General features: G+C 48.3%; 1 protein-coding gene across 4 annotated transcripts in view; it reads left to right on the forward strand.

The window, feature by feature from the left end:
* Positions 1-24,389, forward strand: part of HPS1 (HPS1 biogenesis of lysosomal organelles complex 3 subunit 1) — a 95,575-nt gene that overhangs the window by 42,181 nt on the left and 29,005 nt on the right. For all 4 annotated transcript variants that reach the window (XM_063962278.1, XM_063962279.1, XM_063962276.1 and 1 more), the window contains exons 2-7: positions 3,851-3,960; positions 4,445-4,558; positions 4,955-5,089; positions 12,959-13,101; positions 14,993-15,101; positions 20,715-20,875. In XM_063962278.1, the coding sequence (XP_063818348.1) occupies positions 4,445-4,558; positions 4,955-5,089; positions 12,959-13,101; positions 14,993-15,101; positions 20,715-20,875 (662 nt within the window). In that variant the 5' untranslated portion in view covers positions 3,851-3,960. The remainder of the gene's footprint in view (positions 1-3,850; positions 3,961-4,444; positions 4,559-4,954; positions 5,090-12,958; positions 13,102-14,992; positions 15,102-20,714; positions 20,876-24,389) is intronic.

Consider the following 24,389-nt stretch of genomic DNA (forward strand, 5'->3'; position numbering starts at 1 on the left):
GTGTGTGGCTGCGGAGGTCTCGTGTTATACTGTGTCTGGTGTGTGTGGCTGAAAGGTCTCGGCGTTATACTGTGTGCCTGGTGTGTGTGGCTGAAAGGTCTCGGCGTTATACTGTGTGTCTGGTGTGTGTGGCTGCGGAGGTGTCGGCGTTATACTGTGTGCCTGGTGTGTGTGGCTGCGGAGGTCTCGTGTTATACTGTGTGTCTGGTGTGTGTGGCTGCGGAGGTGTCGGCGTTATACTGTGTGCCTGGTGTGTGTGGCTGCGGAGATCTCGGTGTTATACTGTGTCTGGTGTGTGTGGCTGTGGAGGTGTCGGTGTTATACTGTGTGCCTGGTGTGTGTGGCTGCGGAGGTCTCGGTCTTATACTGTGAGTCTGGTGTGTGTGGCTGCGGAGGTCTCGTGTTATACTGTGTGCCTGGTGTGTGTGGCTGCGGAGGTCTCGTGTTATACTGTGTGCCTGGTGTGTGTGGCTGCGGAGGTCTCGGCGTTATACTGTGTGTCTGGTGTGTGTGGCTGTGGAGGTGTCGGTGTTATACTGTGTGTGTGGCTGTGGAGGTGTCGGTGTTATACTGTGTGTCTGGTGTGTGTGGCTGAAAGGTCTCGGCGTTATACTGTGTGTCTGGTGTGTGTGGCTGCGGAGGTGTCGGTGTTATACTGTGTGTCTGGTGTGTGTGGCTGTGGAGGTGTCGGTGTTATACTGTGTGTCTGGTGTGTGTGGCTGCGGAGGTCTCGTGTTATACTGTGTGCCTGGTGTGTGTGGCTGCGGAGGTCTCGGTGTTATACTGTGTGCCTGGTGTGTGTGGCTGCGGAGGTGTCGGTGTTATACTGTGTGTCTGGTGTGTGTGGCTGAAAGGTCTCGGCGTTATACTGTGTGTCTGGTGTGTATGGCTGCGGAGGTGTCGGTGTTATACTGTGTGTCTGGTGTGTGTGGCTGTGGAGGTGTTATACTGTGTGTCTGGTGTGTGTGGCTGTGGAGGTGTCGGTGTTATACTGTGTGTCTGGTGTGTGTGGCTGTAAGGTCTCGGCGTTATACTGTGTGTCTGGTGTGTGTGGCTGCGGAGGTCTCGTGTTATACTGTGTGTCTGGTGTGTGTGGCTGAGGAGGTGTCGGTGTTATACTGTGTGTCTGGTGTGTGTGGCTGAAAGGTCTCGGCGTTATACTGTGTGTCTGGTGTGTGTGGCTGCGGAGGTCTCTGCGTTATAGTGTGTGTCTGGTGTGTGTGGCTGCGGAGGTGTCGGTGTTATACTGTGTGGTGTGTGTGTGTGTGTGTGTGGCTGCGGAGGTCTCTGCGTTATAGTGTGTGTCTGGTGTGTGTGGCTGCGGAGGTGTCGGTGTTATACTGTGTGGTGTGTGTGTGTGTGGCTGCGGAGGTCTCGGTGTTATACTGTGTGTCTGGTGTGTGTGTCTGCAGAGGTCTCGGTCTTATACTGTGTGTCTGGTGTGTGTGGCTGCGGAGGTGTCGGTGTTATATTGTGTGTCTGGTGTGTGTGTGGCTGCGGAGGTCTCGGTGTTATACTGTGTGTCTGGTGTGTGTGGCTGAGGAGGTCTCTGTGTTATACTGTGTGTCTGGTGTGTGTGTCTGCAGAGGTCTCGGTCTTATACTGTGTGTCTGGTGTGTGTGGCTGCGGAGGTGTCGTGTTATACTGTGTGCCTGGTGTGTGTGGCTGCGGAGGTGTCGGTGTTATATTGTGTGTCTGGTGTGTGTGTGGCTGCGGAGGTCTCTGTGTTATACTGTGTGCCTGGTGTGTGTTGCTGAGGAGGTCTCTGTGTTATACTGTGTGCCTGGTGTGTGTGGCTGTGGAGGTGTCGGTGTTATACTGTGTGTCTGGTGTGTGTGGCTGGAAGGTCTCGGCGTTATACTGTGTGTCTGGTGTGTGTGGCTGCGGAGGTCTCTGCGTTATAGTGTGTGTCTGGTGTGTGTGGCTGCGGAGGTGTCGGTGTTATACTGTGTGGTGTGTGTGTGTGTGTGGCTGCGGAGGTCTCGGTGTTATACTGTGTGTCTGGTGTGTGTGTCTGCAGAGGTCTCGGTCTTATACTGTGTCTGGTGTGTGTGGCTGCGGAGGTGTCGGTGTTATATTGTGTGTCTGGTGTGTGTGTGGCTGCGGAGGTCTCGGTGTTATACTGTGTGTGTGTGTGTGGCTGCGGATGTCTCTGTGTTATACTGTGTGTGTGTGGCTGTGGAGGTCTCAGTGTTATACTGTGTGTCTGGCCCGTGTGGCTGCGGAGGTGTCGGTGTTATACTGTGTGTGTGGCTGTGGAGGTGTCGGTGTTATACTGTGTGTGTGGCTGTGTAGGTGTCGGTGTTATACTGTGTGTGTGGCTGTGGAGGTGTCGGTGTTATACTGTGTGTCTGGTGGCTGTGGAGGTGTCGGTGTTATACTGTGTGCCACCTGCGTATAACTCGGTGAGGGTGCTGCTGGCTGTACAATGTGTGGTTTCCCAGGTATCACTTGCACCATGTCTGCCATGATTACTAGAAGCAGGGGAAGTGTACGGATAGTTGGCGTTTGCACTGCAAGAAGCTACAATTCTGCATATGGGTGAATGCGCATTTAGGGCTTGATTCAGATGTGGATTGGGCTGAGGCTCCTGCCGCAAAGTACCAATCATCTGTACTTTGCGTATGCGCCGGCCCCTTACTGCGCATGTTCTGCAATGTCTGAAGCAGATCAGCCGTTTCTCGTTGGTGTCTCTGTATCGGGGGTGACCAGGCCAGGATTTCTGTCAGAAGTTGGGGATTTCCTGGCCTCTGTTGGATCTGCGGCAGCTGGCTTGTGCAATACCAAGGGTCACGCAGTCAGCTGATGGTATCGCAGGCGATTAGACGCTGCATCCTCGGACGTAGCACAGATCCCTACTGCGAGCAGGAGGCGTCTACTTATATCCAACGCCTCCTGCTGCATTACCGTACTAGTGTACCGCTGCTGCTTCCGTGTGATCAACAGGTAACAAGGAGCGTTTAGTCCCCCAGCCAGGAATGCCTGGTCCATGTTATCCAATGTGACTGTAACTTTCCAGATTGCTACGTATGATGCCGAGTACCTGGCAGAGATTCCTGGCATGTTGCATAATCTGGCGAGCATGTGCCACATTTTGGTGCCTCTATTTGCACAGGTGCACCTAGGAGACAGCCTAAATACACGGGAATGAGCAGCAAGAGGTCACAGTGGAGCAGGTGCTTGCAGCGCAGGTCATGGTCGGAGTCTGGCATCCGTTGTTGTGTAAGGAGTAGTCACAACAATTCTTACTTTTACTGAGAAACGAAGAAAAAAAAACCAAACATTTCATTGCACCCCTGCAGCTCTCCCCTATTGTGTCCTCTCCCTCAGCCAGAACCGGGAGAAAACAAGACGGTGTAGTCAGCATTCTACTTTCTCCAAGCTGCACCTTCCAATTCATACACTATCTCCTCTTTTCTTTTTCTTTCTCCTCTCCACCTTCACGTTGTTGTCATTTGTTAACCCCAGGTCTGTTTTCCTTATTCCTTGACTTCTTCACTGCCTTTCTCACTTCTTTTCAGTTTTTTTTGTCCTGACTACTCACCTTCAGTACTAGGTGATTTCCAACCCTACTGCCTGCTGCCACTAAACTTTTTCACGTACTCCTCTTGTTTCAGCTGTGTCCATTCCTATTAGAATGCAAACTGTCATGAGCAGGGCCCTCCGTAATCTTTGTTATCATGTCTGCATTTATTTACCTATCTTATATAGTATACACCTGTATTATGTATATACTGTTCTTCACTACTGCGGAGCACTACGGCCTCTTACTCATGTACGATAATAAAGATGGAATGTCCGATATTGTACAAATGTCTATTGTGGGTTAATCATCTTCCATCTGTCACAGGTGAAGGGAGGAGATTAGTTCTGCACGTTGTGCACCGTGGACCTAGGAGACTGCGGCATAATATTCATTATTTCCTAAAGGAGTAGAGGAAAACTTCCAGGAATTAAACGGTAAGTGAAAATCTTCATGGAGAACCATTGGAGCCCATTACCCATGCGTGCAGTGTCTCAAGATTTGTCCTATCCGGCCTGTATTGTGGGTTAGATACACCATATGAGTATATCTAACTGCTAATCTCTAAATTTATGTCTTACATAGTACACATGACTTGCCCCAGACATGTCGCCCCATCATATGGGATTCAAACACCCAGCGTCGTTAGCTCTCCAAATTGGGTATTTGAAATCCTAGTGACTCGCCACGATGTTCGGCTGCCCACGTATCCTCCATATACGGTGCTCTCAACATCGCTCACCATTATGGCTTACGAGGACAAAGTACCGATGTTACTGGCTGTGATGTGACATTTCCGATAATTGCACATTCCCATTTAATCGCATCACCCCCTTAAAGTCATGGATACATCATTTATTCCATGGAGGGAGATTTTCCTGTTCATGTACTATAATATGTGTGTGTGTGTGTCTTTGGCAGATGAAATGTGTTCTTATTGTCTCGGAGGGGGCAGAAGTCCTCTTCTGCTGGGCTGATGAAGCGTTTGAAAGGATTCTTCACAGTCGTTTCTCTGCTTCTGATGAGCTTCTGCAGGTAAGGTGACCATAATGTGGGTTCGGCATATAGAGTATATAAAGGTTGAGTCTCCCATATACAAAATGCTTGGGACCAGAAGTATTTGGGATATCCGATCTTTCCGTACTTTGGAATATTTGCGTACCATAATGAGAGATCTTGGGGATGGGGCCCAAGCTGTTACACAGAATGCATTTATGTTTCATATGCACATTATACACCTAGCCTGAAGGTCATTTTATACAGTGTTTGTAATACTTTTGTGCATTTAAACAAAGTTTATATACATTGAACCATCAGAAAGAGTTTTTTCTTACAATCTGTCTGTAAGTTAAATTGTGTTTTTCCTGTATTTATCCGTATTTGTATAAATGTGATGCTTCCGCGTGACACGTATCCATTTACTGCTCCTAGTCTCCGTCCTTTGGTGACAGCATCAATACGCTCTTTGCTCCATTAATCATCTCGTGCGTGACGCTGCTGGAGAAGATTGGCGACACCTACACGTGTTTTACCGCAGAGAATGGCCATCTGTGTGTGCTGCACATGGTAAGTCCGTTCCTGTACTGTGGGTGCAGATGGCGGTGGTGTCACTAGGGAAGATGTAGGCTGCTAAGATTGATTTCAAACAAAAAAGACGCCAAACGCTAACAGTCTCTCACAGGACCCGGCGTGCCAAGAGGGGCTGTTTGGCATGACTGCAGCAGAGTATTATTATTTTCTCTATCGTCCTAAGTGGATGCTGGGGTTCCTGAAAGGACCATGGGGAATAGCGGCTCCGCAGGAGACAGGGCACAAAAAAGTAAAGCTTTACTAGGTCAGGTGGTGTGCACTGGCTCCTCCCCCTATGACCCTCCTCCAGACTCCAGTTAGATTTTGTGCCCGAACGAGAAGGGTGCAATCTAGGTGGCTCTCCTAAAGAGCTGCTTAGAGAAAGTTTAGTTTAGGTTTTTTTCTTTACAGTGAGTCCTGCTGGCAACAGGATCACTGCAACGTGGGACTTAGGGGGAAAGTAGTAAACTCACCTGCATGCAGAGTGGATTTGCTGCTTGGCTACTGGACACCATTAGCTCCAGAGGGATCGAACACAGGCCCAGCCGTGGAGTCCGGTCCCGGAGCCGCGCCGCCGACCCCCTTGCAGATGCTGAAGCGTGAAGAGGTCCGGAAACCGGCGGCTGAAGACTCCTCAGTCTTCATAAGGTAGCGCACAGCACTGCAGCTGTGCGCCATTTTCCTCTCAGCACACTTCACTGGGCAGTCACTGAGGGTGCAGAGCGCTGGGGGGGGGCGCTCTGAGAGGCAAATATAAACCTTATACAAGGCTAAAAATACCTCACATATAGCCCATAGGGGCTATATGGAGATATTTAACCCCTGCCTGACTGGAAAAATAGCGGGAGAAGAACCCGCCGAAAAAGGGGCGGGGCCTATCTCCTCAGCACACGGCGCCATTTTCTGTCACAGCTCCGCTGGTCAGAACGGCTCCCAGGTCTCTCCCCTGCACTGCACTACAGAAACAGGGTAAAACAGAGAGGGGGGGCACATTAATGGCTATATATATATATATTAAAGCAGCTATAAGGGAGCACTTAATATAAGGATATCCCTTGTATATATAGCGCTTTGTGGTGTGTGCTGGCAGACTCTCCCTCTGTCTCCCCAAAAGGGCTAGTGGGTCCTGTCTTCATTAGAGCATTCCCTGTGAGTTTGCGGTGTGTGTCGGTACGTGGTGTCGACATGTATGAGGACGATATTGGTGTGGAGGCGGAGCAATTGCCAAATATGCAGATGTCACCCCCCAGGGGGTCGACACCAGAATGGATGCCTTTATTTGTGGAATTACGTGATGGTTTATCTTCCCTTAAACAGTCAGTTGAGGACATGAGGCGGCCGGACAATCAATTAATGCCTGTCCAGGCGCCTCAAACACCGTCAGGGGCTGTAAAACGCCCTTTGCCTCAGTCGGTCGACACAGACCCAGACACGGGCACTGATTCCAGTGACGACGGTAGAAATTCAAACGTATTTTCCAGTAGGGCCACACGTTATATGATTTTGGCAATGAAGGAGACGTTACATTTAGCTGATACTACAGATACCGTAAAACAGGGTATTATGTATGGTGTGAAAAAACTACAAACAGTTTTTCCTGAATCAGAAGAATTAAATGACGTGTGTGATGAAGCGTGGGTTGCTCCTGATAAAAAGTTGATAATTTCAAAAAAGTTATTGGCATTATACCCTTTCCCGCCAGAGGTTAGGGCGCGCTGGGAAACACCCCCTAAGGTGGACAAGGCGCTCACACGCTTATCCAAACAAGTGGCGTTACCCTCTCCTGAGACGGCCGCACTTAAGGATCCATCAGATAGAAAGATGGAAGTTATTCAAAAGAATATATACACACATGCAGGTGTTATACTACGACCAGCTATAGCAACTGCCTGGATGTGCAGTGCTGGAGTAGTTTGGTCAGAATCCCTGATTGAAAATATTGATACCCTAGATAGGGACAATGTTTTACTGTCGTTAGAACAAATAAAGGATGCATTTATCTATATGCGTGATGCACAGAGGGATATTTGCACACTGGCATCTCGGGTGAGTGCTATGTCCATTTCAGCCAGAAGAGCCTTATGGACACGACAGTGGACAGGCGATGCGGATTCAAAACGTCACATGGAGGTTTTGCCGTATAAAGGGGAGGAGTTATTTGGAGTTGGTCTATCAGACTTGGTGGCCACGGCTACTGCCGGGAAATCCACTTTTTTACCTCAAGTCACTCCCCAACAGAGAAAGGCACCGACCTTTCAACCGCAGCCTTTTCGCTCCTACAAAAATAAGAGAGCAAAGGGCTTGTCGTACCTGCCACGAGGCAGAGGAAGAGGGAAGAGACACCAACAGGCAGCTCCTTCCCAGGAACAGAAGCCCTCCCCGGCTCCTGCAAAAACCTCAGCATGACGCTGGGGCCTCTCAAGCGGACTCGGGGACAGTGGGGGGCCGTCTCAAAAATTACAGCGCGCAGTGGGCTCACTCGCAGGTAGACCCCTGGATCCTGCAGATAATATCTCAGGGGTACAGGTTGGAATTAGAGACGGATCCTCCTCATCGTTTCCTGAAGTCTGCCTTACCAACCGTCTCTTCCGAAAGGGAGAGGGTGTTGGAAGCCATTCACAAGCTGTACGCTCAGCAGGTGATAGTCAAAGTACCCCTATTACAACAAGGAAAGGGGTATTATTCCACTCTATTTGTGGTACCGAAGCCGGATGGCTCGGTAAGGCCTATTCTAAATCTGAAGTCCTTGAACCTCTACATAAAAAAGTTCAAGTTCAAGATGGAGTCACTCAGAGCAGTGATAGCGAACCTGGAAGAAGGGGACTTTATGGTATCCTTGGACATCAAGGATGCGTATCTACACGTTCCGATTTACCCCGCACACCAGGGGTACCTCAGGTTCATTGTTCAAAACTGTCACTATCAGTTTCAGACGCTGCCGTTCGGATTGTCCACGGCGCCTCGGGTCTTTACCAAGGTAATGGCCGAGATGATGATTCTTCTTCGAAGAAAAGGCGTATTAGTTATCCCATACTTGGACGATCTCCTAATAAGGGCAAGGTCCAGAGAACAGCTGGAGACAGCTTTAGCACTATCTCAAGAGGTGCTAAGACAACACGGGTGGATTCTGAATATCCAAAATCCCATTTAATCCCGACAACTCGTCTGCTGTTCCTAGGAATGATTCTGGACACGGTTCAGAAAAAGGTTTTCCTTCCAGAGGGAAAAGCCAAGGAGTTATCCGATCTGGTCAGGAACCTCCTAAAACCAGGAAAAGTGTCAGTACATCAATGCACAAGAGTCCTGGGAAAAATGGTGGCTTCTTACGAAGCAATTCCATTCGGCAGATTCCATGCAAGAATATTCCAAAGGGATCTGTTGGACAAATGGTCAGGGTCGCATCTGCAGATGCACCTGCGAATAACCCTGTCACCAAAGACAAGGGTGTCACTTCTGTGGTGGTTGCAGAAGGCTCACCTATTAGAAGGCCGCAGATTCGGCATTCAGGATTGGATCCTGGTGACCACGGACGCCAGCCTGAGAGGCTGGGGAGCAGTCACACAAGGAAGAAACTTCCAGGGAGTATGGACGAGTCTGGAAAAGTCTCTTCACATAAACATTCTGGAACTAAGAGCAATCTACAATGCTCTAAGCCAGGCGGAACTTCTCCTGCAAGGAAAGCCGGTGTTGATTCAGTCGGACAACATCACGGCGGTCGCCCATGTAAACAGGCAGGGCGGCACAAGAAGCAGGAGTGCAATGGCAGAAGCTGCCAAGATTCTTCGCTGGGCGGAGAATCACGTGATAGCACTGTCAGCAGTGTTCATCCCGGGCGTGGACAACTGGGAAGCAGACTTCCTCAGCAGACACGATCTTCATCCGGGAGAGTGGGGTCTACATCCAGAAGTCTTCAACATGTTAATAGACCGTTGGGAAAGACCAATTGTAGACATGATGGCGTCTCGCCTCCACAAGAAACTGGACAAATATTGCGCCAGGTCAAGAGATCCACAGGCAATAGCTGTGGACGCACTGGTAACTCCTTGGGTGTACCAGTCAGTGTATGTGTTTCCTCCTCTGCCGCTCATACCAAAGGTATTGAAGATCATACGGCAAAGAAGAGTAAGAACAATACTAGTGGTTCCGGATTGGCCGAGAAGGACTTGGTATCCGGAACTTCAAGAGATGCTCACGGACGAACCGTGGCCTCTACCTCTGAGAAGGGACCTGCTACAGCAGGGTCCCTGTCTTTTTCAAGACTTACCGCGGCTGCGTTTGACGGCATGGCGGTTGAACGCCAGATCCTAAAAGGGAAAGGCATTCCAGAAGAAGTCATTCCTACCTTGATTAAGGCACGGAAGGAAGTCACCGTGAAACATTATCACCGCATTTGGCGAAAATATGTAGCGTGGTGCGAGGATCGGAGGGTTCCGACGGAGGAATTCCAACTGGGTCGTTTCCTACATTTCCTGCAATCAGGATTATCTATGGGTCTCAAATTGGGATCCATTAAGGTTCAAATTTCGGCCCTGTCAATATTCTTCCAAAAAGAATTGGCCTCTGTCCCTGAGGTCCAGACTTTTGTCAAGGGAGTACTGCATATACAGCCTCCTGTGGGGCCTCCGGTGGCACCGTGGGATCTAAATGTAGTTTTAGATTTCCTCAAATCCCATTGGTTTGAACCATTGAAAAAGGTGGATTTGAAATATCTCACATTGAAAGTGACTATGTTACTAGCCCTGGCCTCTGCCAGGAGAGTATCTGAATTGGCGGCTTTATCTTATAAAAGTCCTTATCTAATCTTCCATTCGGATAGGGCAGAACTGCGGACTCGTCCGCATTTTCTCCCTAAAGTGGTATCAGCATTTCATCTGAACCAACCTATTGTGGTGCCTGCGGCCACTAGCGACTTGGAGGACTCCAAGTTGTTGGACGTTGTCAGAGCCTTAAAAATATACATTGCAAGGACGGCTGGAGTCAGAAAATCTGACTCGCTGTTTATATTGTATGCACCCAACAAGTTGGGCGCACCTGCTTCTAAGCAGTCGATTGCTCGTTGGATTTGTAACACAATTCAACTTGCACATTCTGTGGCAGGCCTGCCACAGCCTAAAACTGTAAAAGCCCACTCCACAAGGAAGGTGGGCTCATCTTGGGCGGCTGCCCGAGGGGTCTCGGCATTACAACTCTGCCGAGCAGCTACGTGGTCGGGGGAGAACACGTTTGTAAAATTTTACAAATTTGATACCCTGGCAAAGGAGGACCTGGAGTTCTCTCATTCGGTGCTGCAGAGTCATCCGCACTCTCCCGCCCGTTTGGGAGCTTTGGTATAATCCCCATGGTCCTTTCAGGAACCCCAGCATCCACTTAGGACGATAGAGAAAATAAGAATTTACTTACCGATAATTCTATTTCTCGGAGTCCGTAGTGGATGCTGGGCGCCCATCCCAAGTGCGGATTATCTGCAATACTTGTACATAGTTATTGTTAACTAATTCGGGTTATTGTTAAGGAGCCATCTTTAAGAGGCCCTTTCTGTTGTCATACTGTTAACTGGGTTTAGATCACAAGTTGTACGGTGTGATTGGTGTGGCTGGTATGAGTCTTACCCGGGATTCAAAATGCCTCCCTTATTGTGTATGCTCGTCCGGGCACAGTACCTAACTGGAGTCTGGAGGAGGGTCATAGGGGGAGGAGCCAGTGCACACCACCTGACCTAGTAAAGCTTTACTTTTTTGTGCCCTGTCTCCTGCGGAGCCGCTATTCCCCATGGTCCTTTCAGGAACCCCAGCATCCACTACGGACTCCGAGAAATAGAATTATCGGTAAGTAAATTCTTATTATTATTATTATTATTATTATTTTTCTTTATTTATATGGCGCCACAAGGGTTCCGCAGTGCCCAATTCCAGAGTACATAAATAATCAAAACAGGAAAATAGCAACTTACAATTGCAGACAATATAGGACAAATACAGGGTAAATACACATAGTTACATCAGCAGATGACACTGGAATAAGTATCAGGTGGCAGAAGACTGCTGGATTTGGTGCAGTTGAAGATTATTAAAGTAAGATAAAGGTAAGCACATGAGGGAAGAGAGCCCTGCTCGTGAGAGCTTACATTCTAAAGGGGAGGGGCAGATAGACGGGGGGTGACACAGATGGGGTACATAGAGAATGTGGAAAAGAGGGTTAGGATGAGATTTGGCTGGGTTTGGTGAAGAAGTGGGTCTTGAGAGCCCATTTGAAGTTTTGTAGAGAGGTGGAGAGTCTGAGGGGGAGAGGTAGGGAATTCCAGAGAAATGGAGCAGCACGTGAAAAATCTTGGAGGTAGGAGGACGTAATCCGTAGGCAGGAGAGTCGGCGTGCATTAGCAGAGCAAAGAGGACGGGTGGGAGTGTAAAGGGAGATAAGGTCAAAGATGTAGATGGGAGAGGAGTGGGTGAGGGCTTTGTAAGCGAGTGTGAGAAGCTTGAAATGGATTCTGAAAGGGAAGGGGAGCCAGTGAAGGTCTTGTAAGAGAGGGGAGGTGGACGTAGTGCGTTTGGTGAGGAAAATGAGTCAGGCAGCAGCATTGAGGATAGATTGGAGTGGAGAGAGTTGTGTCAGGGTTGCCAGTCAGGAGGAGATTACAGTTGTCCAGTCTGGAGATGACCAGTGAGTGGATAAGGGTCTTAGTGTCATCCTGGGTGAGAAAGGGTCTGATCCTGGAAATATGTTTGAGATGAAAACGGCAGGTTTGTGAGAGATGCTGAATGTGTGGTGTGAAGGAGAGGGAGGAGTCAAGGATTACTCCAAGACAGCGCACTTGGGGCCTAGGGGAGATAGAAGTGCCTTCAATAGATAATGAGATTGTGGGAGGCGAGGTTATGCAGGTGGGAGGGAAGATGATCAGTTCAGTCGGACATGTTAAGTTTAAGAAAGCGCGGGGACATCCAAGAAGAGATAGCAGAGAGATAGTTGGAGATACTAGTGAGGAGAGGTCCGGGGAGCAAAGGTAGATTTGAGTGTCATCAGCAAAGAGTTGATATTGGAAGTCAAAAGAACTAATGAGCTCACCTAAAGAGGACGTATAAAAGAGAAAAGGAGAGGACCAAGAACAGAACCTTGGGGGACACCAACAGTTAGTGGGGGTGGGGTCTGATAGTAGGGACTTACATCAGTCCCTACCACAGTACCAAATGCAAGTCGCTCGTCCAGTTTATTGGCTTACAGAGATGTGTGTACAGGAGGGGTGTATCATAAAATGCAGAGGACTCGGATACAGTACACGCGTTTGCAATGATAAGCCAAAGTGTCTCTGCTAATGGTGGTCCTGACTGTACTATAAGTTCCCCTATACTGGGTCATACATTCATGCGGTTGGAATTGAACCCCAGTGCTGTCATGCAGCAAAGCTGAACACTGCGTTATATTGGCAAGTTTTCCAGCTTATTTGCCAGTGTCACAATTAGTGTAGAATATGTGTTGTAGGGGTTTTCCGCCTTTTTTAGTAAATTCTCGTCCTGTCCTCTGCTTAGCATATCCCATAATGCATTGTGCCTAGTGGGGACACAATATCATTTCTGGAACTGGACTGAAGTGAAGATGTTACTGTTTTATGCAGATGTAGTTTCTTATTGCCAGTGCAGCAAGGTACAGTATCTGTTCTCAGGTCTTTACTAATGTGACTGGGCATATATTCTGTGTAAAGCGCTGCGGAATATGTGTGCGCTGTATAACTAACTGGTAATAATAATTGCAGTAAGGTGCGGTGTGACGGTTAGAATGTTATTGTATGGGGATTGCATAGTGGGTGAATGTTTCGGAATGTGATGGCTTATTGGACTTCTGACCGTGACCCCGTGTGTTTCCTCTGTGCAGTTTGGGGAATGTCTGTTCATTGCCGTGAATGGAGACGGATCCGAGAATGAGGATGATTTGCGACGGAAGCTCTTTGTATTGAAGAGACTCACCGAGGTCCACTTCGGCCTGGTCACTTTGGACAGCCAGTTAATCAAAAGGGAGTATGTGTCATCAAATTGTTATTAGGGGGCATAATATGGATCGCAGTGTACGGAGAGTCCTATAACTGTGGCCTGATTCAGAGAGAGACACAAACCCAATTTCCTCGCAGTTGAGCGATTATCACCTGACATCGCGTGCATCTAGGTCGCACTGCGGATGGGCCATAGTGGTCATGTGACGTGGACCCAGAGAGAATTTATTTGAAAAGTGATTGACGGTCAGGGACTGTTTGGGCCAGGGAACGGGGAGTGTCAGCAAAAAATGCGTAACGTGACCGTTTTGGGGGCCTGCGACTGCGAATCCCTTAATCAGGCGGAATGTCTTCAGCCCGTTGCATCCTGCGGCCATGCGGCACCACCATAGAGCTACTTATTACAGGCCAGATAAGACTACGCAGCAGGCAACACGTAGACTCACAGCTGCTATGTAGCGCCTGGATTTTCCAGCCTATGGGTCAATGTGAAAGGCAGAGAGGAATGTGCAACCCCCGGTGTATCGCTAGGTCTGCGGAATGAGCGCGTTCTTCCTGATATCGCAGGCCGCTGGATCTTATATTGGAAGCCGGGATGGGGTGTATTGTTGGAAAGCTGGAAACAACCATGCCAGCATTTTTTGGCCAACATTACAAATCTCTCAGAAATTAACACTTCATAATGTAGCCCCTGAAGAGGATTCTCCAACTGGGCCTCACTTGCACAACAGCATCATCAGCAGCAGCAGCAGCCGCCAAGCGTCGCCCATGTAAAAAATGCTAAGAACATTACAACACAGCTGCAGAGATGTACAGGTTACAGTATTGCCTGAGAGACCTGTTCTCACCACTGAGCTGTCAGTGCACAGGCACACGTTGCACGTACAGTGTATACTCACTAATGTGCTCGCATTTATCCATGTGACTCTTCCTGACCTCTGGTTCTCTGTGCTGCCCCGTCCCTGACCTCTGGTTCTCTGTGCTGCCCCGTCCCTGACCTCTGGTTCTCTGTGCTGCCCCGTCCCTGACCTCTGGTTCTCTGTGCTGCCCCGTCCCTGACCTCTGATTCTCTGTGCTGACCCAGCCGGGCGGCGTTTGTCTCCCGTGCATTTCTGTTCCATAGAGGCCGATGTATTTTATGTAGAGTGAAGACCTGCCTTAGATTAGGACATTTTGATATAAGAACTATTCTAATGATTTCTCTTTGTCCAATGTTGGACTACGCTACCTTTTTTTAAACAGTGCCAATCGCTCACATTAGGAAAAAGTGTCATAGCTGTGGCCTTCCTGCAGTACACGTCCTGATGAGAAGATTGGCCGCGCTCTCAGGAATACTGGTCAGGCCACATAAGGGAGACCTCCGCTGGTTGTTGACATCAGACACCCATCAAATACTTGCGAGATTACATTTAGAAAGATTACCCGACATGTAAATATGTTCCAGTTACACTCTGAGCTTTTATCAGGATTTTTAATTACTGCCAAGTCAACCTAAAATCTCCATCCTCCATCTTCCTTCCTGGCCTCCTATTTGCTGTACCTAGGCTGTACATGGTAAGTTTCTACTCAAAACCACGTTAGCAGCGAGTTATCATTGCGTTGTAGTGTAATGTCCGTCTGTAGTGGAGGATTCCTTATAAGTTGTGGGGAACGCAATGTACAATAAAATACCAGTTTGAAACCGACGCATTTTTATTAAGTGAAACCTTCTGTGTTACAAGGGCGCTTAGCGAGCCCTTGTACTATATCTTAGGGAAGTCATATATTATTTGAAGGAAAACAATATACGTGCACCGCGTTAGGCTACAGTACTGGGCGCCCCGGTGTCGCTAGTCTTAGACAGATGAACCTGTTTTTATTACAGTCATTTAATTCTGTATTGGAGTGAGCAGTATGTGTGTGTCTTCTTTTGGACGCAGGCTGCGACCGTCCGATTCGGATCAGCGGAACCTTGTTTGGAAAACCTTTCAGAGCCTGCTCTTAACGTACAGCCGCCTGCACCTGGAGGATCAAAGCTTTGCAATAGAGGTAAGTGTCCTCAACTGTTATTTCACCTACGTCCTAGAGGATGCTGGGGACTCCAAAAAGACCATGGGGTATAGACGGGCTCCGCAGGGGACATGGGCACTTTAAGACTTTAAATGGGTGTGCACTGGCTCCTCCCTCTATGCCCCTCCTCCAGACCTCAGTTAGATCCTGTGCCCAGAGGAGACTGGGTGCACTACAGGGGAGCTATCCTGAGTTTCTCTGAAAAAAGAATGTTGTTAGGTTTTTTATTTTCAGGGAGAACTGCTGGCAACAGGCTCCCTGCATCGTGGGACTGAGGGGAGAGAAGCAGACCTACTTCTGTGAGTTACAAGGCTCTGCTTCTTAGGCTACTGGACACCATTAGCTCCAGAGGGTCTGATCGCTTGGGTCGCCTTGCAGCTCACTCCCGCAGCCGCGCCGCCATCCCCGTCACAGAGCCAGAAGTCAGAAGACGGGTGAGTATTAGAAGCAACGAAGACTTTGTGAAGGCGGCAGAAGACTTCAGTCTTCCTGAGGTACCGCGCAGCGCGCCATTGCTCCCACACACGCAAGGCACTGCAAGGGTGCAGGGTGCAGGAAGGGGGCGCCCTGGGCAGCAAATATTACCTCGTATAAGGGGCTGGCATCTATGTAAGGTGCGGTGGCACCATTCCAGGGACCCCCGCCAGCATAAAAAAGTGGGATGGAAGCGCGCCGTGTAGGGGGCGGGGCTTCGTCCTCCAGCTCTAACCAGCGCCATTTTCTCTCCACAGCTTGCTGCAGAGACGCTGCTCCTGGCCCTTCACTGCACACAAGTAACTGGGTGCTTGAAAAACGAGGGGGGGGGCACAAATCTGGTGTTGGTTAATATTGTTATAATATATAACAGCGCTTACGGGTTTCTGACCGGTGGGGCGCTGGGTGTGAGCTGGCAAACTTTCTCTGTCCCTCTGAAAGGCCTTGCTGTGGGTCTGTCCCCTGTAGCCCAGTGTGTTGGGTGGTGTTGGTACGTGTGTGTTGACATGTCTGAGGCTGAATGCTCTTCCCAGGAGGAGGCGCGTGTGGGGGCTGAACAGAATGAAGGAGTGACCCCATCGGCACCACCGACTGCTGATTGGGTGGAGATGTGGAGCGTTTTGAATAAAAGTGGCTTTGTTACATACGAGGTTGGATAAATCCGAGGCTCAGAACCAGGCATGGAGGCATTCCATGGGAGAGGTAGTCACACTCACTCGGGCACCCTCGGGGCCCAAAAACGTTCATTTACCCGGATATCAGACTCGGATACCGACACGGACTCTGACTCCAGTGTCGACTATGATAATGCGAAGCTACATCCTAAGGTGGCTAAGAGTATTCAATACATGATTGTGGCAATAAAAGACGTGTTACATATCACAGAGGACCCCGCTGTCCCTGAGACAAGGGTCTGCATGTTTAAGGGGAAGAAGCTGGTGGTAACGTTTCCTTTCTCTCATGAAATGAATGCTCTTTTTGAAAGGGCCTGGGAAACCCCGGATAAACGGTGGCAGATTCCCAGGAGAATTGCTATGGCATACCCGTTTCCTTCCCAGGATAGGGTTAGGTGGGAGTCGACCCCCACAGATGACAAAGCTCTAGCGTGCTTCTCCAAGAAGGTGGCGTTGCTGTCACCTAAGATGGCGGCCCTTAAGGATCCAGCTGATCGTAGGCAGGAAACTACCTTGAAGTCTATTTATGTCACGACAGGTACGCTGCTCAGGCCGGCCGTGGCGTCGGCATGGGTGAGTAACGCTATTGAAATGTGGGCTGATACCATGTCATCTGAAATAGACACTCTGGATAGGGATAGCTTACTGTTGACACTGGGTCATATCAAGGACGCTGCGGTCTATCTCAAGGAAGCTGCGAGGGATATTGGCCTCTTGGGATCGAGGGCCAATGCCATGGCAGTCTCAGCTAGGAGGGCATTGTGGACTCCTCAATGGAATGGTGATGCTGATTCTAAAAAGGCTATGGAGGCTCTGCCCTATAAGGGGGGAGTTTTATTTGGTGAAGGCCTCGCGGACCTGGTTTCTACAGCTACCGCGGGTAAGTCCTCGTTTCTGCCTTTTGTTCCTCTGCAGCAAAAGAAGACTCCTCAATACCAGATGCAGTCCTTTCGGTCGCAGAAGTTCCGGAAAGGATGTGGGTCATCCTTCCTTGCCAGAGGTAAGGGAAAGGGAAAGATCACCGGCCGTGGCAGGGTCTCAGGAGCAGAAGTCCTCCCCGGCTTCTGCCAAGTCCACCGCATGATGCTGGGGCTCCCCTGCGGCAGTCCGCTCCGGTGGGGGCGCGTCTTCAGCTTTTCAGTCAGGTCTGGGTTCACTCGGGCCTGGACCCTTGGGTGCTACAAATTGTGACCTAAGGATACAAACTGAAATTTCAAGACGTGCCTCCACGCCGATTTTTCAAACCGGCCTTACCAGCTTCCCTTCCAGAAAGGGAGGTAGTGAGTGCGGCAATACAGAAGTTGTGTCAGCAGCGGGTCATTATCGAGGTGCAACCGTCACATCGGGGAGAAGGGTTTTCTTCAAGCCTGTTTGTGGTCCCGACGCCGGATGGCTCAGTCAGACCGATTCTGAATTTAAAGTCCCTCAATCTGTATTTGAAAAGTTTCAAATTCAAGATGGAATCTCTGCATGCAGTGATCTTCAGTCTAGAGGGAGGGGATTTTATGGTATCAGTCGACATAAAGGATGCTTACCTACATGTCCCCATATATCCTCCTCATCAGGCGTACCAGAGGTTTGCTGTTCAGGATTGTCACTACCAAATTCAGATGTTGCCGTTTGGTCTTTTCACGGTCCGAGGACCAATGCCATGGCGGAAATTATGGTGCTCCTGCGCAAGCAGGGGGTCACAATTATCCCGTTCTTGGACGATCTCCTGATAAAGGCGAGATCACAGGAGCTATTGCTAATAATCGTTGCGCTGTCCCTGACTGTTCTGCAGCAACATGGATGACTCCTAAATTTGCCAAAGTCGCAGTTGATTCCGTCAGCACAGCTGTCGTTCTTGGGCATGGTTCTGGACACGGATCTACAGAGAGTTTTTCTCCCGGGGAAAAAAGCTCTGGAAATCAAGTCCATGGTCAAGGACCTTCTGAAACCGGCAAGAGTGTCGATTCATCAGTGCCCTCGAGTGCTGGAGAAGATGGTAGCGGCCTACGAGGCCATTCCTTTTGGCAGATTTCATGCCAGAACGTTTCAGTGGGATCTGTTGGACAAATGGTCTGGGTCCCATCTACACATGCACCGGAGATTATGCCTGTTCCCCAAGGCCAGGATTTCTCTACTGTGGTGGCTCCAAAGTTCTCACCTACTGGGTAAACCGCCAGGGCGGAACAAGGAGCAGAGCAGCAATGGCGGAGGCCACAAAGATTCTTCGCTGGGCTGAAAGATATGTAAACACTCTGTCAGCGGTCTTCATACCAGGCGTGGACAACTGGGAGGCAGACTTCCTCAGCAGACACTATCTCCATCCAGGAGAGTGGGGTCTTCATTAAGAGGTCTTTGCAGAAGTGACAAGTCGTTGGGGACTTCTTCATGTAGACATGATGGCGTCTCGCCTCAACAAGAAGCTTCAGGCATATTGTTCCAGGTCGAGAGACCCTCAGGCACTTGCAGTGGACGCGTTAGTGACGCCGTGGGTGTTTCAGTCGGTCTATGTGTTCCTTCCGCTTCCGCTCATTCCAAAGGTGTTAAAAATCATAAGAACAGGAGTTCGGACGATACTCGTTGTTCCAGACTGGCCAAGGAGAGCCTGGTATCCGAATTTTCAGGAATTGCTTGTGGAAGATTCCTGGCCTCTTCCTCTGAGAGAGGATCTGTTACAGCAAGGGCCGTGCGTGTTCCAAGACTTACCGTGGCTGCGTTTGACGGCATGGCGGTTGAACGCCAAATTCTAGCTCGAAAAGGTGTGGTGTTACAGTTCCTAGCGTCACATTGGTTTGAACCGTTACAAACGGTTGAGTTGCAGTTTCTCACTTGGAAGGTGGTCATGCTGTTGGCCTTGGCGTCCACAAGGCGGGTGTCAGAGTTGGCGGTTTTGTCTCAAAAAAGCCCTTACTTGGTCTTCCATGTTGATAGAGCAGAATTGAGAACTCGTCAACAATTTCTGCCAAAGGTGGTTTCTGCATTTCACATGAACCAGCCTATTGCGGTACCTGTGGCTACGGAAGCCTTGGCGGATTCTAAGTCTCTCGATGTGGTCAGAGCTTTGAAAATTTATGTGGCCAGAACGGCTCGTATTAGGAAAACAGATGCGCTGTTTGTCCTATATGCTTCCAACAAGGTTGGGGCTCCTGCTTCTAGGCAGACTATTGCACGCTGGATCTGTAATACGATTCGGCATGCCCATTCTATGGCTGGATTGCCGTTACCGAATTCGTTGAAGGCCCATTCCACTAGGAAGGTGGGCTCGTCTTGGGCGGCTGCCCGGGGTGTCTCGGCATTACAGCTTTGCCGAGCTGCTACTTGGTTGGGGTCAAGCACGTTTACAAAATTCTACAAGTTTAATACCCTGGCTGATGAGGACATCATGTTTGCTCAATCGGTGCTGCAGAGTCATCCGCACTCTCCCGCCCGGTCTGGAGCTTTGGTATAAACCCCATGGTCCTTTTGGAGTCCCCAGCATCCTCTAGGACGTAGGAGAAAATAGGATTTTATTACCTACCGGTAAATCCTTTTCTCTAAGTCTGTAGAGGATGCTGGGCGCCCGTCCCAGTGCGGACTCTAGCTGCAGTACTTGTTAATGGTTATTGCTTATGTTACACAAAGGTTGTGTTTTGATTAAGGTCAGCCTGTTCCTGATTGTTTTGATTCACGCTGTTAACTGGTTGTAGTTACAGGCCATGTTGTACGGTGTGCGTGGTGTGAGCTGGTATGCATCTCACCCTTAGTTTAACAAAATCCTTTTCCTCGAAATGTCCGTCTCCTCTGGGCACAGTTCCTATAACTGAGGTCTGGAGGAGGGGCATAGAGGGAGGAGCCAGTTCACACCCATTTAAAGTCTTAAAGTGCCCATGTCTCCTGCGGAGCCCGTCTATACCCCATGGTCCTTTTGGAGTCCCCAGCATCCTCTACGGACTTAGAGAAAAGGATTTACCAGTAGGTATTAAAATCCTATTTTATCCGCTCCACCTCCTTGTGGGATCTTCAGTGGTGTCCTTTATTGGAAGAAAACTTGTTTGCCCTGCTTTCCCATATAAAGACGGGATCCGGTATAAAGATCGACAATGTTTAGGTCGACCACTATTGGTCGACGGTCACTAGGTCGACATGGTTTCAAGGTCGACATGACTTTTTCACTTTTTTTTTTTTTACTTTTTCATACTTAACGATCCACGTGGGCTACGATTGGAACGGTACTCTGCCCGAAGCATGGCGAGCGAACACGGTGCACTAATTGGACTTCCTGGTCACTGTACGGAGAAAACGACACCATAAAAACATGATTAACTCATGTCGATCTTTAAAGGCGAAACCGGCTTTTAGTAAATTTACTCCTTGGAGGCAAAAGCAGTTATAGGAATGAAGTCTGAACCTACCTTAGAAGCAAAATTAGTGCAGCATTTACATTATAAATCAGTGAATCTTGGGCTTAATGTCACAGGCTGTGGAGCGTCTGATCCACCCGAAGCTCTGCGAGCAGTGCATCGAGTTTCTGGAGAAGCAAATCGTGCAGTACATTAACAGCAGCAACGAGCGCGGAGGGGAGGAGGTACTGCACACATTCGTCCTGGTGAATACCAAATTGCTGGCTCTCTTCTCCAGGTGACAAATGTTGGTCTATATTAATGGATTTAATAAGTATTATTTTTTTCCATACAAGAAACACACAGCATTTTAAAGGGAATGCCGAATATACTGGAAAACCTCATTGTAACAATTGTTTGTATCCTGTAAGTAAGAAGCGGCTGTTGCTTATATTACAGTCATTCCTGTACTCACACTAGAGGCAACCACGCATTTATGTAGCCAGTCTGTACGCCAGGAACCGCTGAAGCCCTGCGCTGCTTCCACTCCCCATACAGTATGTAATGGACGGGCGCAGTAATCCAAATACCCAGAGAAATAGTACGGTTTTAGTAAAGGTATCCTGATCGCCGGGATCCTTACAGCCGGCAGATTAAACTTACACCGCTATGTGTGTAACATGGTTATGATGATTGTTTTAGTCATGATTTAGTGGATAGTTAGGGATGAGTATATATGTACACCTATATATATATATATATATATATATATATATATATATATATATATATATATATATATATATTGTTTCATTAAAAAGAATTCATAATCTGAAAGTGTATACCGTTATAAGATTAATTCATTAGAAAGGAATATAATATAATATATAAAATATACCTGGTATTTTAAGATTGTGTGAGTATTTATGTATATAGATATAATTTGATGGTATATATATACAGTATATGTATAAGATAGGATTATAGGTAGGTTGCACATAGATTTTATTAAATAAATATTTATAATTGTGTATTTGATGTAATCTAGGTGCATGGGTACTGAACTGTGTCTTATGGTAGAGCAGAATGAAGCTAGAGGAAGGGGGAGCTGTGTGGGTTAAATGGCAGCTGTCAGTTACCATTATGTGAGGCACTGACAGCTCTGACAGAAAATTCTGGATGGCTCACGAGCGGCCCGCGAGCGCTGTATTAACTACTGACTGGGGGGGATTAGCGCGCGGCTTAGGCGGGAAAGGGAGCTCCACGAGCCACAGGCTGGAGGAGTATAAATATAGCTCCTCACAGACACAGGGCAGACTGCAGATCCCCCAGCTAGTGTGTGCACTGGGCTCCCGGGTGCCGCTAAGACAGAGCTGTCAGCGGAGTGAACAGCGGCGCTGCTGGGACCAGGAGCATTACCCACGCTGGGCGAGCTAATCGGGGTGCTTACCCGTGGCTCCGATGCACTGGAAGGTGACGGAGACCGGCTGCTAGAGGCTAGGCGGCCGGCGGAGAAGGAGGGGACGATCCGCAGAAGCTGCATGAGGTTGGCTGACCTCTCGAGGTGATGAGCCATCGCCTGCAAGCGTGAGAGGCTCTCGAGTCAGGTTACTGTGAGCGGCGGCATCCATATTGCGGTGAAAGACGCCGGCGGGGTTCCCATGGTAACGGCCCCGACAACGGAAGAAGTCAGAAGGCTTCCCTGGTAACTGGGACGGGCTTCATATTCAGTGCTAGTGAAGCAGCGAATCTCAGCCTCCAGCAGCAATAGGGAGGAGTCGGGGGAGTGCCAGCAGCGTGCTCGTCAGAGGAGAGTAAGTGACTATTTAATTCTGCATCTCCACACCCTAAGACACAGAGCGCCCCTACAAGACAAACTAGTATATGGCATAAGGTAGCTCTGTAAGTAGAAACGACCTCTGCTAAAGGCTCAATGTATACAAGTTATATCCCAATCAGCATGAAATATAATTATTTACCTTATAGAAATAACTGAGGAACAGTAACTAACTTGCAGTGACTATATACCTTAATTACCTGTTGATGCAAGTTATTTTCAAGTGATGTCCTAGTGGCTGTAATATTATATTATACAGCTAGGATTAATATGACTGTAATAACCACTTGATATAATAAGCTGCCTCTCCTATAGTGATAGGACAAGAACTGCTGATGTGGAAATATATATATATATACATATGATCAGAGGAGCAGGGAGTGAAAACATGAAATTACAGTAGCGGAGGAAAAACCTTTCTTCAGTAATGCTTGGAATAAACTTGGATTAAGGACATCTCCTCTGGTTAATGCCCTAAGTCTTTATGTAAGGACACATATCCTTCTGAATAACATTGACATCCACCTAATAACAGTAAAAGCTACGATATGGGTATATATATATATTTCTTATACCACATTGTTGAGAGACTGTTCTAATCTATCCATGCTGAAGATACTAATGTATCCTTTACTGAGACTTTCTAGAGGAAAACAAGCAAACTGTAACCAGCTGATATTACACTAGTCACCAGCCACAGGGAGATAATTTGTTGCATGGAAAAGAAACTTATGTAACAAGGTATTCAGTAACAATTTAGAAGAATACGTGGTTACTGGACATATATGCCTATTGTAGCACATAATTCCTAACTGTTAAAGAGAAACAAGAAACACATCTACAGAAGGAAGAACACCGATTAAATTAGACAAAAAAAGGATCAACATAGAAAGGGATTTAGGATAAAACTACAAAAGAATGGAGGAAGGATTTCTTTCACTTGCATAAAAATAGACTATCACAGCCAATATTTTACAGAAATCGCACTTTGGATATCACATAGTGATGTTATGCATAACTAGTATGTAGACTTATGGGCCCCAACAGTAACTGTGTACACAGATATAAGAGTACCCGGGTAACTCAATTTCAACTAGTCTTGAAAAGATATACAGTTGTTAATTGTTTAGAATTGTAAGCAATCAATTTATGTATATGTATTCTTGAAAGGATGTATATAGATGAAATATCTACATTGTCGCATAAAGTCAGTAATGCATGATAGTAATATATTGTTATTATAAATGATACTTACCACATGCATCTGTGAGCTGAAGTGGATCCATTATCCCTGAAAGAGAAAAGAAAGAAAAAAGGTACCTTTAGTAGTAATCTTTGATTTAGATAAAACAAAAGAAAAAAAAACACACATACACAGGGATTGAGTGAGGCTTACCCAGGCAGGCCTTAATAGTTATTAAGTCTGGGTGGAGGCACCATTACTTAGAAGGTAATATATATGTATCTATATTAACATAAAGGAGGGTTACATGTGCGTGCACCTTCCACCGTTTTTACATATTTACGCCAAACCAGGTCCGCCGCTGTGGGCGTGCATAATTAAACTCTGTTCATGAAACATTGTGTGTATGACGCTCCTCCTCTTAAAAACATTCGCCCTTTTTTTGTGTGTTCGGCGCTGCAGTTTATCGCAGCGGTGCAATCGGGTCAGAACGAAGTCCGTCGGGCCGCTACGATCGCCTCTGCCTGATTGACAGGCAAAGGCGGGCGCGGGGATGCGGAACGGCAGCGTTTGGCTGCCGTTTCTTGGGTGCGGTCCGGCCGGATCGACTGGGGGGCGGGCCGAGGAGCGATGAGTAGCTCCCGGACAACACGCTAAAGCTGCGCTGGTCGGGAGCTACTCTTGAAATGCAAAGGCATCGCCGCTGTGCGATGCCTTTGCCCTTCTGCAGGGGGGGGCACTGACATGCGGGGCGGGATAGCCCTGTGCTGGGCTTCCCCCCACATGTCAGTG

This window comes from Pseudophryne corroboree, chromosome 3 (genome assembly GCF_028390025.1).
Source record: "Pseudophryne corroboree isolate aPseCor3 chromosome 3, aPseCor3.hap2, whole genome shotgun sequence".
NCBI classification, from domain to species: domain Eukaryota; kingdom Metazoa; phylum Chordata; class Amphibia; order Anura; family Myobatrachidae; genus Pseudophryne; species Pseudophryne corroboree.